Consider the following 12,642-nt stretch of genomic DNA (forward strand, 5'->3'; position numbering starts at 1 on the left):
ATTCTAATCTAGAAAATGGTAGTATCGCGGTACTACACATGGAGCGCAGCATGGGGATTTTCACAACTCTCGCAGTCTCCCTGTGTAGTATCGCGATATGTTATAGACTAGAACATTCCACAATCGTCAAGGGTTATCTAGAATCTAGATAACTCTGGACTATTATGGAAGGTTCAGGATTGAAGTGATTCATCATCATATTGTTTCAATGAACGAATGAAGCTATTGATAACATGTTTCTGAGTTCAATGACTCAATGAATCAATTTGTTTTCAATGTAAGGTCGAAATAACTTAAGGATTGTCATGCCTTTTTTGTTAAGTTTTCCTTGCACACAAGTTTAATTTCAGTAATAATCTCTACAATTACCAAAAAGGAAATTTGAATTGTGCCTTTATTTAACATTTATTTATTCAGGGAAGGCCATTGAGAGCAGGCTCTCTTTTTCAATGACGCCTTGATAACAACATACAAATAAAAACAGAAACACAAATGAACAACCAGAACAACATTTCTATACATATATATATAATACAATGGGACAATTAAGATAGCTAATTAAAACAGGACCAATCCTTATTGAATGCAACTTCAATCATCCCCTTGAACTTCTTAATTTAAATGTACGTAAATCACAAAGTTCCAATGGTTTACACTAAAATTGACACTTTACTACACATTATTGCTAAATATTACTCATTAATTATTACCATAGTTTTAGTCTATATTATTATTACATACTATATTTTATTTTATTAATAATATTTATTATTGTGATCTACGTTGCTACTTTTACATATTTTAATTGTTTTAATTATCTTTATTTACTTTATCGTGTACCTTGCTGCTATGTGGGTGTTGAGGAATCATCCATAGGGGGCGCCAGAGAGGATATAGACAGTGTGCCGGATGTAGTAAGGAGCTTTGGTCAATGAAGAAGAAAAGTTGAAAATGGCGACTCCCATGCATAGAATTATTGCCCGAAGACAAGCGTAAGTAAAATGTATTATTATTGTGTAAAAAAGTAGTTTAAAGTCAAATTGTTCGTTATATGATTTGATTGGCTTTAGTAGGCCACTGTGTATCAAATTGATAGCTTTTACAGCGTCGTCTGGTAACACAAGCGGGCAGTCGACTTTTCGACGGTGTGATTATTGTTAGGGTGATTCTGGTGGGATTCTTCCTTAATTTATATCGATTTTAATCTATGTTTTAATCTATTGTGATTTGTGTTTTACTTAAGTTTTTAAATAATTCCCTCACCCAAAACATAATATTTAAAATTGGCTTATCTGCAGTATCTATGCTGTAGCGGTAAAACCATTAACGCAATGATTTTAACCTCTCTTGGCGAACATCCCTCCCCCTAGTGCTGTTTTTGCAATTGTTGAGGCAAACTGATACATTGACGCATGCATTTATTTATTTATTTATTTTTTAATCCAATGTACAACGCAGGGAGGCCAACAAACAAAATGTGCGGTGCCAGAAGTGTTTGGAATTTGGTCACTGGACTTATGAATGCACTGGAAAACGCAAGTACCTTCACAGACCTTCAAGAACAGTGGAGATGAAGAAGAAGCTGAAAGAAAATGAAAATAAGCAAAACATGCCCCCTGGGTAAGGCATCTCTGGAACCTGCAAGTAAAAAGTTTGACATGTTGTATGATGTGTAATGTGTAATGTTTTCAAAATCATAGAAGACTACTTTACAATTCTGAACAGTAATTTAGTAGTGTCCAAGCAGTTTTGTTTTAACACCAACTGTGTTGAGAATGCAGTTGCAGTGAACTTAGGGGAAAACATTCAAAGATTACCTTTTAACCCAGATATATCCCTGGTGACCGAAGATCTTTCAAAGTCTGCTCTTATCTGCTAAAAATATGGCTGGTCATTCTGGACAGTCCACACATGTGGTCTCGTAGTTTGCAGGGATTAAGTTTCTAATCTTTAGCCTCCCAATCAGGCCTGGCGCCAATCGAAGCTGTCCCAATTCGAGGGCTATTTTATATAGGACTGATCCAAATACAATCCTGTAGTTTGGGCTTGTTTACGGCAGACGGTATCAAGTGATTCACAGTCTTTTCTACAGTCAGTTTGGATGGTGAAATCTTGCTAGTGTGACGTTGCCAGTTAACGTTATAATCTGAAGTCAAAATTAACTTCTGTTTACATGTATTTTTCATTTTCAGACCAGGAAAAGAGGGTCCATTGGAAAAGAAGGCAAAAAAGAAGTAGGTGACAAATGTGTGAATTTTTTTCCCCCAACTGTGCCGTGTATATTTGTGACAAAACAAACAAGTGGAGTCAACACGGTAACTGCAAATGGCATCTGCACTGTGGCTCAAAGGCTCCCGTTTCTGGAATAGCCTCCAAACAGAAATAAATATGCATTCAGTCATTCATTCATGCATGCATATATACAAACATGTAATGACACTCTGTGTTAACTTTATTAACTTCCATTTTGATGTAGAAATACCTAACCAGGCAGGGAAGTTGCAAATAAGCTTTAGGCTTTTCATTCCTTGCACATGTTACTAAAGATTTAACTTCCCATTTGTTCTTGCACATGTTCCCAGGTCCAGTGACTCCAGCGACAGCAGCAGTGACTCGAACAGCTCCTCAGACGAGTCGTCTGACAGCAGTGATTCTGAAAGCTCCTCCTCAGACGAGAGCGATAGCAGCAGCAGTGACAGCGACAGCTCTTCGTCCTCCTCATCGTCCTCTTCTTCAGACAGCTCAGACTCGGGAAGTAGCAGTCACTCTGACCAAGGGCCACCCAAGAAGAAGAAAAAGAAGAAATAGAAGAGAAACATGTTAACATTTTTTTAAGACGTTTTTATTCATTCTGTTTTATTTGATCTTGTTGATGGATGAGCAGATACTGTTGTATGATTGTATGTTTTCCAGTCCCCTGAATATTTTCAGGGTGGGGAATTTGCATTGATTATTTTTTTGAGCTGGACAAATACAGTTTTTTTCTTTTCTTTTTTCATATTTGGCTTATTTAGTAGAACTGTCACCTCTCTGTAACATCCTCCGATGTCAATTTTAAAGCGTGACTATTTTCAGAATGTTTATTATTGTACACATTATTTTTTTAGTCCTACATCCACTCTACAGAAGACATTTAAACATTGCATTTGCATACCCAGTTGGCTTTGAAGATCTTTTTTCGAAGACATTTTTCAATAAAGGGCATGTTAGCATTCGTTGTAATGTTGCCGTTTTTTATTAATTGTAAGCATGTTTGTACCAAATTAACACTTTCAATTATCTATATTTTGTTGGAGCTTATTTATGTTGGACCAAATTTCCAACTGCTTTTGATATACTATTAACTCAACTGTTCAGCGGTTAAGCCAAATTGCCAGGTGGATTCCATTAGCTATAAATCTTTAGTAAAAATATGTGGACATTTTTCCCCCCGTTTATATCAAAGCAGTGCGTTAACAATACAATAAATGTCGGCACTATAAAGACGTTATCCTAAAATGTAATAAAATGCAATTTAAATTCAGTGAGGGGCTAGAGCCCCGGGTCGTTTTAATAAGGGGCTCCGTCCACGTGACGTGGTAGAGACGCAATAGAGACGCAGAAGAGACGCCGTAGAGACGCGCTCTCAGCTGCTGACGCGCCGCCCGCCGCCCGGAGGAGCCAGGCTGTAGTGTTCCTACCTGCTGGCTAACAGCTAGCAGTCTCACCTATCACTGCTGATGAACCATAAAACCAGGGACAAAATGAGGATAGTCGGCCCGTCGCTTGATTTTAGACCTGCATTCGAAAGAGACGGCGGCGTTGAAACGTCCCGTTTCGTTTGAATGTTTTAGCTGTTTTTATCTTTTAGTCGTTACCTCTTAATTTGTGTGTCACTGGACGTGGAGAAAAAGACAAAGAGAAAATAGCTTCCCCACAGCTAGGATGGTTTGGGCCTAAGAGAAGATAAGAGGTAAGGGGGTTGTACTGTGTTGGATTGTGTAGAGCACGGTTTATCGCCACCACAAAGAGGCACTCTGTGTTGAATACAATCTGCTTTGTACTGTAATGTTGCACATTTGTGAGGTAGCAGTTAGCCTAGCCACATCACAGGGGGCTATGCTACCAATCAGCTAAAGCGAGGCTAGCCTGAGAAGCAACGCTAGCACACTACACACTGGTTGTAGTTTAAATGTATAAACAAACATTACGACCACATCGACATGCAATCGTATCATTGCACTGATGTGGATCCTGGCTTTGTTGAAACAAATTATGTCGGCATTGAGGTGTTTCTCCTTGTGAGACTTCTTCTACCCAGTCTTGTTTTGTTCAGTCTGTGGGATGTTGACTAACTAGGACACAACTATTTACATGGACCTCAAATATCATTCTCGTTTATAGGATTACATTTTCACGGAATCACATGTTACGTGTTATTGGATCAAATTGGATCCGAGCATGGGTTTAATCCTAAATGACATCGTTACAGACTATGTCCATTTCATAGGTTTTCTGTTTTCTGTTATCTCTGGATAAAAAACCTGAATAAGTCTAGCCCTCCATGTGCGTCGTGTAATCATGTAGATGACTTGTTTCAGTGTCGTGATGCTTGGTATGAAATCGCCCATCGTCTACCCCCTGAAAACTACATTTTCAGGGCAGAGATGTGATTGTCCACCACGGGGAAAACAGCTGATATGCTTTTCTAGGAAGCCATTTTACATACCCTTCTGAAGGAAGCAAGGGGGGGTATTTTATTTTAATTAAAGACATATTGTCACTAACGTAGCAATATCTATTAATGACACGCATGGCAAGTTAAATTGGGCATGGCAGCAAAGTTGTTTGTGACATGTATGGGTTGGATTGCTCATTATGGCCATGAAATGTTTCATGACAATTGTTATTACATAGGCCCCCGCGATAAACGTAAACCTACTAATGAGAAATCAATTAAGTCATAATTGTTAGTTTTATTTTTTATTCTATAAAAGTCTCTGTAGAATGTAGCCACTGTGATGTCCTGTTCACTTCCTGTTTACCTCTTTCTGTTTCCAATCAAACCATTTCCTATGTCCAAAATACTGTCCTGGTTTTCTTACCACATATGCTGATGCTTTCCAGATATGTTCAAAAGGGATGGTATGGTAATAGTAAGATGCCATATAAATCATTTTAAGGACTCACTTTAACACACACACACACACACACACACACACACACACACACACACACACACACACACACACACACACACACACACACACACACACACACACAGAGACACAGACACAGACACAGACACAGACAGAGAGAGAGTCCATTTTGTAGATTATTTTTTTTGTGTAGTTCTTATTGTTTTTTTATTCCTTCTGGAATTTTCATCACTTCATTACAGACCCCCAAGCAACGCTTGGAGCATTTTATAACATAGCTATCAAGTTACTGCTACTGTTTAGCTGGTTGTTTGAGAGCTTGCCCCATCGAGAGGCAGTTTAATTAGCTGGAATCTAATCGGAAATCAGAGCCCTCCGTGCAGTTGCCCACGCCGCATAAAAATATGGTACTCACTTTGCCCTCCCTGACCTCACTTCTCTGGCTCTTGGCTTTAATTCCTCCATAACCATAGGTAAACTGTGATCTGGGGTTATAAACTCACTGGAGGCCTAGATTTACATTTTGATACAAGATCCTGATCTGTTGGTTTGAACTAGCTAATGCCAGGATGGGGGTGTCACCCAAGACTAGAATTATAAACGTATCTTAAAATGATCACAGTTATTTTAAATTGTATGCTTCTTCTTGTTGTGACTAATGATTAAAAAAGTAATTGCAAATTGCTTGTTCCACTTAGATACCCAGTTTTTGTGTTACTAAGTGTAAAATATAACGCCATTGGCCCCTATTTGGGTTCTGGGTTTAAGTCTCTTAATTAATCTTAAATGTGTCATTTTTTAATGCCTAAATATTGTCTCAGGGATCCGGCTTCTATTGGCATCAATTTCCAGTCTCCCTTTCATTGTACAAGAGAGCCTTGGGCAGGCTAATCAGGGGGGCGTTTGAGTGCTGATTGGGCGGCTTTGTCTAAACACAAGTTGAAGGGCTGGAACGGGCAGCTGGATGGACCAATGGCTGGCTCTTACCATGAAACCAATTGCAAACGGAATTGAGGGAGCTTGAGCGTTTGAAGCCAGGCATCGCGTCAGACTTGGCTTTCCATTGGATGCCTGTACTTGCTTCTAGCTAATATTGATTAGCTTGCAGACAAGATTAAACAAATTTCCTAATCTTAGTCACGTATTCTTTCCAAAGAAATTATCTTATTAGACGAAATGAAATAGGAATTGAGGTTTTTTTCTTCTTTTAATAATGCTATGTATACATTAACATGCTCAGCTGACATGTTTCATTCCAGTTTACAACTTTAAAATGTCTGTTTTAGTTGTTTATGTTCAACATTATTAGAAGTCAAATCTCTAGTTGCATAATGGTCAAATACAGCAGTTTTGGCACACAAGACTTTGTTATATGCTTTGGACACACCGTGAGAAAAATGCCACAAACCCTTTAGGTACAGGTATTTGTTTTTATTTATTTAGTTGAAGCAAATGCTGTATTGGCAGGGCTAAGATGTTGTAGCTTTAATCAACATTTAAATGCACGTTTGCAATAAGTTAAGAGACCTGCCATAATTGTATTCAAACAGTTGGGTATTCCTTGAACGAATGTCAAATGGTCAGCGATGCCCCAGTAACAACTTTCCTGGTCCGTCAGTTTCAGATCACTCACTAATACATTTTTAATGCGAATTGCGAACCATCTAATAATTTCAGCAGGTCTGTCAAATCAAAGGCTTTATGTACCCCTCCTAGAATAAATTGTTGGACTGTGTTGATCGGTATCAACACAGTATTCGGCTCTGATTGGCATCCCTTCACACTAGCCCCCCTTTATGGAATGACCCTACTCGGCAGGTTTACATAAAATGATTCGGGGCTGGTAGCGTGTAGCCTGCCTGCCAGACCAGTATATCAATGATATCACTGTTTGAGCTGAAAAATAACTTCTAGTACCCTTTATTGGATTCAAGGGTGTCACAAAATATCTTTTGGTTAATCCAAATCCCGTGTTTTAGATGCATTTTTCTCAAAACATGCCAATCTCTATCATGTTTTCACCATCTTTAAAGGCTGTGAAATTTCAGCTTGTGCAGCACAAATAGTATTCTCTAGCCAAACGATTGCTTTAATAATCCTAAAGTTCCCCAGTCACACACAACTAAACCGTTGTGTAATCAAAGGTTTTAGTAAGGTTTTTTGACTGTTTTGACATTCTCTATTTTTTTTAACTGAAGGAAGAGAATGTGGATGCATAATAATACAACCTGCTATACCCTTTCTAGGAGCCCTCTGTTACTCTTAACAAGCTGATCGATAAACCGATGGTTGCACTCACACACTGGAGGCCAACATCTGGTAGATGCAATAGTCAGGAGGACCTTTCCCCTCTTGAGGAATAGGAGAGCTCCATGCGCTGTGTTTTGTGAGCAGGGGGCTTCTCGGTTTGTCCAGTGTACGTTATTGCCTTTCTATTTAGTGAAAAAGTGCTTCCAACCCACCAGACCCATGGTCTTTATCAGCCGTCATTTGTTCATGAGGATTTCGTCATAATACGTGTCTTGTAGAGACACAACCAATCCATAAAAAGTAAAGAAGTGGATGAACAAAGGCCGTGGCACATGAACTGAACTTTAATACATAGAATATGAACTACGTAGTGCTTACGTAAGTGCAAAATGTAAACATTGTAAAACCAGATATTATGCTACATAAAATGTGTTTAACACTAAAAGATCTGAGTGACTATCACATAAAACTCCTTTGGCAGGGAGGCAACATTCTCAAAAGTTTGTAGGGTTTATTTCTGCTGTGCGATTGGCGATTGAGGTAAATCCATATCTGAAATTATTTTTTTAGATGTATTATAGTAATAAAGAATCTAATCTAATAATAATTAAAATCTAAAACTGAGCTGATGATGATTAAAGTAATTGTAGCATGTATAATATTGTCTAGCCTCTTTTGTAGAAGTATTGACCCAACGATGGCTATTAGAGACTAGTGCTGCTGCCTGACTGTCTCCTTGGCAGATATACATCGCTAGAAAAACCTATTTCAGTCTGCACAAAAATGTCACGGCAAAGACTTTATTTTGGACTACATATATCCTGCTTTAAAACTTAGACCAAATACATAATTATAAAATGTATTCATAAGATGTTAGAAAAAAGTTAAGTAGAAAGAGATGCGTTCGTATTTTTGACAGTATCTTAGGCTTTATGCAGTTCTGTACTCTGAATTATCCCACTGACTAATACACAGCCAATATCCTCACTTTGAGGTCTTTCTGCACGCCTCAGTCTCTAGGTCTGATATCACGATGGGAACACAGAATCCAAACTTGAGCAGTATTTGGGAAAGTTACCTAGCCATAGCAGTTCGTAGGCTTGCAGTGTTGGGCAAAACTAAGATCTTGTAGCTACGGAAGCACTCGTTCAGGATAAAATGGATGTCAAACGCTGGCCAACCGCCAAACTCGGAACACGTCGACACAGTGAAAAGAAATCAGTTGAACTAAAATCATGGCTGATTTACAGCTCGACATAGGTCAACAATTAACCGGTACATTGAACGTTTTTAATGGGTCTCCGCATGAGTGAAACAACCTTCTTGCTCGTGAAAATTCATGTTTCCAAGGAACATAGAATATTGGCTCAAATGTAGGTGGAATTTATGAGAGGAATTCAGCACTAGTCTCAATCAGTGTTGTTTTTGGCAGGCATTTTAGATTTAGTTTTAGTCTTAGTCTTTTTGACGAAATGCTTCTTAGTTTTAGTCCCATTTTAGTCATTTCTATCTTTGAAAGTTTTAGTCTAGTTTTAGTCTGACGAAAACTCAAAAGGTTTTAGTCTAGTTTTAGTCCGACGAAAACTTGTCCACCAGCCTCTCTCTGTAGTGTATGAGTGTGAGTGTGTGTGTGTGCCGTGTGCGTGCAGGCGCAGCTGCGCGCGAGCACACGAGCCAGTGTTGCGGGGGGGGGGGGGGGGGTGGAAGGGTCTCACGTGACGCGTTTTATCCAATCAGGTTGCTTGGATGCTCCCATTGAAACCCATTCTATTCTACGTGAACCACCTACATGTAGCCGCTAGAAGCAGTTAAAAACGGAGCGGACTGGAGCGGACTAGAGCGGAGTCAAATCCCCGCTCCGGCCTTTGAATTTAAAACCGCTCTGCGCTCCAACCCGCTCCAACGTATTTCTTCCGCTCCGCTCCACCACCCGCTCCACCACCCGCTCCGCTCACATGCTCTCACTAACAATTTAGTCTCGTCTAGTTCTCGTCTGACGAAAATGTCTACATTTTTCGTCACATTTTAGTCTTTATATGGCTTTGGTGACGTTCGTCTTAGGGTGTGTTCGAAACCGCCTACTTGCTTACTGCTTACTACCTACTAAATATTTGGCTTACTTCTCGAATCCTTAAATAATGATTGAGTAATCCATTTGAGTAATCGACGTTCAGAAGACCGTCCTTACTTAACCACCTCAGATGACGTGAATCAAATGACGTGTCAATAACCTACCGGCCGGGCGCCGTTAATAAATATTATAAATAAATATATAAACGTCACATTTAACGTCACAGTACACCTTCAACCTAAGGATTTGCGGTGATATGTTAAAACAATTATTAAACAATTATTAAAAGCACTGCTGCTGCGGCTCCCCGTTTAGCGCCATTGCTTCCACTGTTCTTTTGAATAGACGCAGTGCATTCTGGGGCAGTTGAGTACGTCTAGTAAGCTAGCGATGCTTACTCAAAATCTTTCCGGAAGTAGAAGACATTCGGATACTACTCGCTTACCTAAACTCGCTTACTAAGTTCTCGCTTACTCAATTTGACGTCATAGTTAGTAGGAGTAGTAAGCAAGTACGCGGTTTCGAACAGACCCTAGTCTCATTTTCGTCATGGAAAAAAGGGGTCTGACGACGTCATTTTCGTTTTCGTCTTGCCTGACGAAAACAACACTGGTCTCAATGCTCTGTGTTGGCTTAAAGTGAGCCTATACTCAACCTGTCAAATGCAGGACCTCCGCAACCTTTCTTGGTAGAGAAAGAAAACGGCAGGAGTGCTGTTCACAATTACTTTGGCTTTGAGGCTAATTACCAAGGAAATGTGTATACTCTTATGCAAAAAAAAAAGGTTTTGTGTTTCATTACTATGCACATGCAGAGCAATAGCGACCTTTTTCACGAAACTTGACCTGCGCAAACTATACATTATATGAAAGCTGAGCCTCCATTGATTCCAGCAGTCTAAACCATATCATTCTGTGACTCACAAATATCCATAGCCATAAAGAACAAACTTCCCCTTTTTCTATTTACAATCAAAAATGGTTGTCAAAAGTGTTTTTTTTTTTTTTACTTACTTTTGATCCAGTGTCTGGGCCCAATTTTGAAACAAACATGGTGTTTATAATCAATGACTAAGAACTTTTCTTAGGAAATAGGTAAATTGCCTTCAATCAGAACACATCTTCTTCAGCGCCATCTGGTGACCATATGGTGTATTTGCGAGTGTTTGGCTTGGTGTCATTCAATTATATTTGCCCTGAACTTTCAATAGAGGGGTAAATTATCAACATTTTACAACGGGTTCTCAAATTATCTACCTCTTTGTCTCAGTACTACAGGGCTACCAACTGATAATGACCAACGAATTGTTATTTTATGTGGAAATGTAATCTTCCACTTATGCTGTGTTCTAGATTTATTCAATCTAACCAAGTAGTATCTGCATTGGATATTTCCCTTGCACAACAATCTTTATTTTGACTACAAGATGACATATATTATAGCCCCTGCAGTTGTGGAGATAGACTCTTTTTACTTTGGGTATATTATTTTCTGAAAAAATACTGAATTTTTCCCTGTTATCCAAAATGGTATTTGAATATCGATATTTTATCTATATATATATATATATATATATATATATATATAGGTATTGTATCGAGGTTAGAATCAGTATCCTGCCCAGTATCGTGACAACACTAGCCTATGGTGCATCTCTGCTCAAAGAAATATATTTCATTCAAATCCATGCCGACGATGTAAAGATCCAGTCTTTAAGCCTACAATTAAAATCTGAAGCCTCAGTTAGGTGTGGTGACTTGTTTAGACAACAGCAACCTTACAACAATACTACATTTCCACTATGTGTCGTCATGCAGCTAATGAAAATGCCTCCTGGCATTAACCTGCCCTGGTACTGTTGTACTGTGCCTTTAAGATTCGGCTGCTGCTTTACGCTGTGCTTGGGACATAGTGGGGGAGGGAGGTTGTTGATGGTAAGTCCGCCTCTGGTTGGCTGGGCTGTCATGAGGGCAGTGACATCACAAGGGGTCTGGCTCTGTGGTATAAAATAACATCTCCTTATATGGCTTGAGTTGGATTCTACCATTTATGAAGGGAGGTGGGGATCCTTTTATCCACTTGGGACTGTTAGCATTTTTTAACAGTTTTAGTTGTCCCACATGAATTAGCCTAAGCCTTACCAGACATTCTGTGTATGGCCCCTCTTATGCATTGCAATAATTTACTTTGGACTTCACTGGATTTGTAGTCCAACTTTGAAAATTTGCATTTGGCAACTATATGGAGGGAAACGAAACCGTAACAAATCTTTGAGCTTTTCCCCTAACGGCAGACAATACGATCAGGTTGCTTTTATCATTCAAGAGGATGAGTACCAACAACACTGCAACAAAAAAGTACACAGGCACAGACACACAGAGAGAGAGGGAGAGAGAGAGAGAGAGCTCTGACTCCGCTGGGCTTAAAACCATTGTCCCGGTCTACGTGTGGTCCCCCCCCTGCCTTTCTCTGACATGGTATCTCCCGAGAACCAGCAGTCCCCTCCCCTCCCTTAGTCAGATTTGTCTCTACTCTAAGGAAATGCACTGTACCGTCGTACCAAGTAAAGAAACTACAGTTAGACTTTTAAAAGCCCTGGGGTTAAAACATAAAGTCCACATTGCTTCCGGGACAGGACATTTGAGAATCCGAGCTGACTGAGGTTATGAGGGGAATACTTCTGAATCCCTGGGAGACTATCTGAGCCCCCCCCCCCCTTCTTCCAATGTTTCAGTGGTTGGGGCCATGGCCTCTCAGGCAGGGTAAGATATGTAAATCTAGCAGTTGGTCACTTGGCTACATGTTCAATGTTCAGTGTTGGTGGTCAGTTTTTAAGGTGGCGTCGTTGTCTTTTGTAAAGACTAAACTTTAGTTTGTGCAGTTGAGGCCCTGTTTTAGATTTTTGGCTGTCAGTCTTGCCCATCAAATCAATCATTAGTAATGGCAGTTCTGTGCTGTGCGTTGGGTCTGTGATCTTAAGGCTCTCTGATTTTAAACTCTGCATAATTTTGGTAGAATAGTGAAAGACTTAACCTGAGACCCAGAGCAACACACTTTCAGAAAGCCTTATATCATTGTGGTACAAACTTGGTTGGCCAAATGAAAGGTGTATGTGTACATTGATTTTATTTTTAAGTTGTTGGCAAACCTCTAAAAAATTAAATAGTGGAAATGCAATTACAA

At 39.5% G+C, this 12,642-nt stretch overlaps 2 protein-coding genes across 7 annotated transcripts in view; both read left to right on the forward strand.

Annotated features, from left to right (window-relative positions):
* The first annotated feature begins 882 nt into the window (after window positions 1-882).
* On the forward strand, window positions 883-3,214 carry zcchc10 (zinc finger, CCHC domain containing 10). The gene is made up of 4 exons (XM_056594419.1): window positions 883-992; window positions 1,459-1,620; window positions 2,193-2,234; window positions 2,583-3,214. The coding sequence occupies exons 1-4, from the start codon at window positions 952-954 to the stop codon at window positions 2,806-2,808; spliced, it is 471 nt and encodes a 156-aa protein (XP_056450394.1). The 5' UTR covers window positions 883-951; the 3' UTR covers window positions 2,809-3,214.
* Window positions 3,215-3,551: 337 nt separating this feature from the next.
* The window catches only part of aff4 (AF4/FMR2 family, member 4), a 35,144-nt gene continuing 26,053 nt past the window's right edge, over window positions 3,552-12,642 (forward strand). For 5 of the 6 annotated variants that reach the window (XM_056594411.1, XM_056594406.1, XM_056594407.1 and 2 more), the window contains exon 1: window positions 3,959-12,221. In XM_056594411.1, the coding sequence (XP_056450386.1) occupies window positions 12,205-12,221 (17 nt within the window). In that variant the 5' untranslated portion in view covers window positions 3,959-12,204. The other variant, XM_056594408.1, reaches the window with a different exon arrangement.

This window comes from Gadus chalcogrammus, chromosome 7, assembly GCF_026213295.1.
Source record: "Gadus chalcogrammus isolate NIFS_2021 chromosome 7, NIFS_Gcha_1.0, whole genome shotgun sequence".
NCBI lineage: Eukaryota > Metazoa > Chordata > Actinopteri > Gadiformes > Gadidae > Gadus > Gadus chalcogrammus.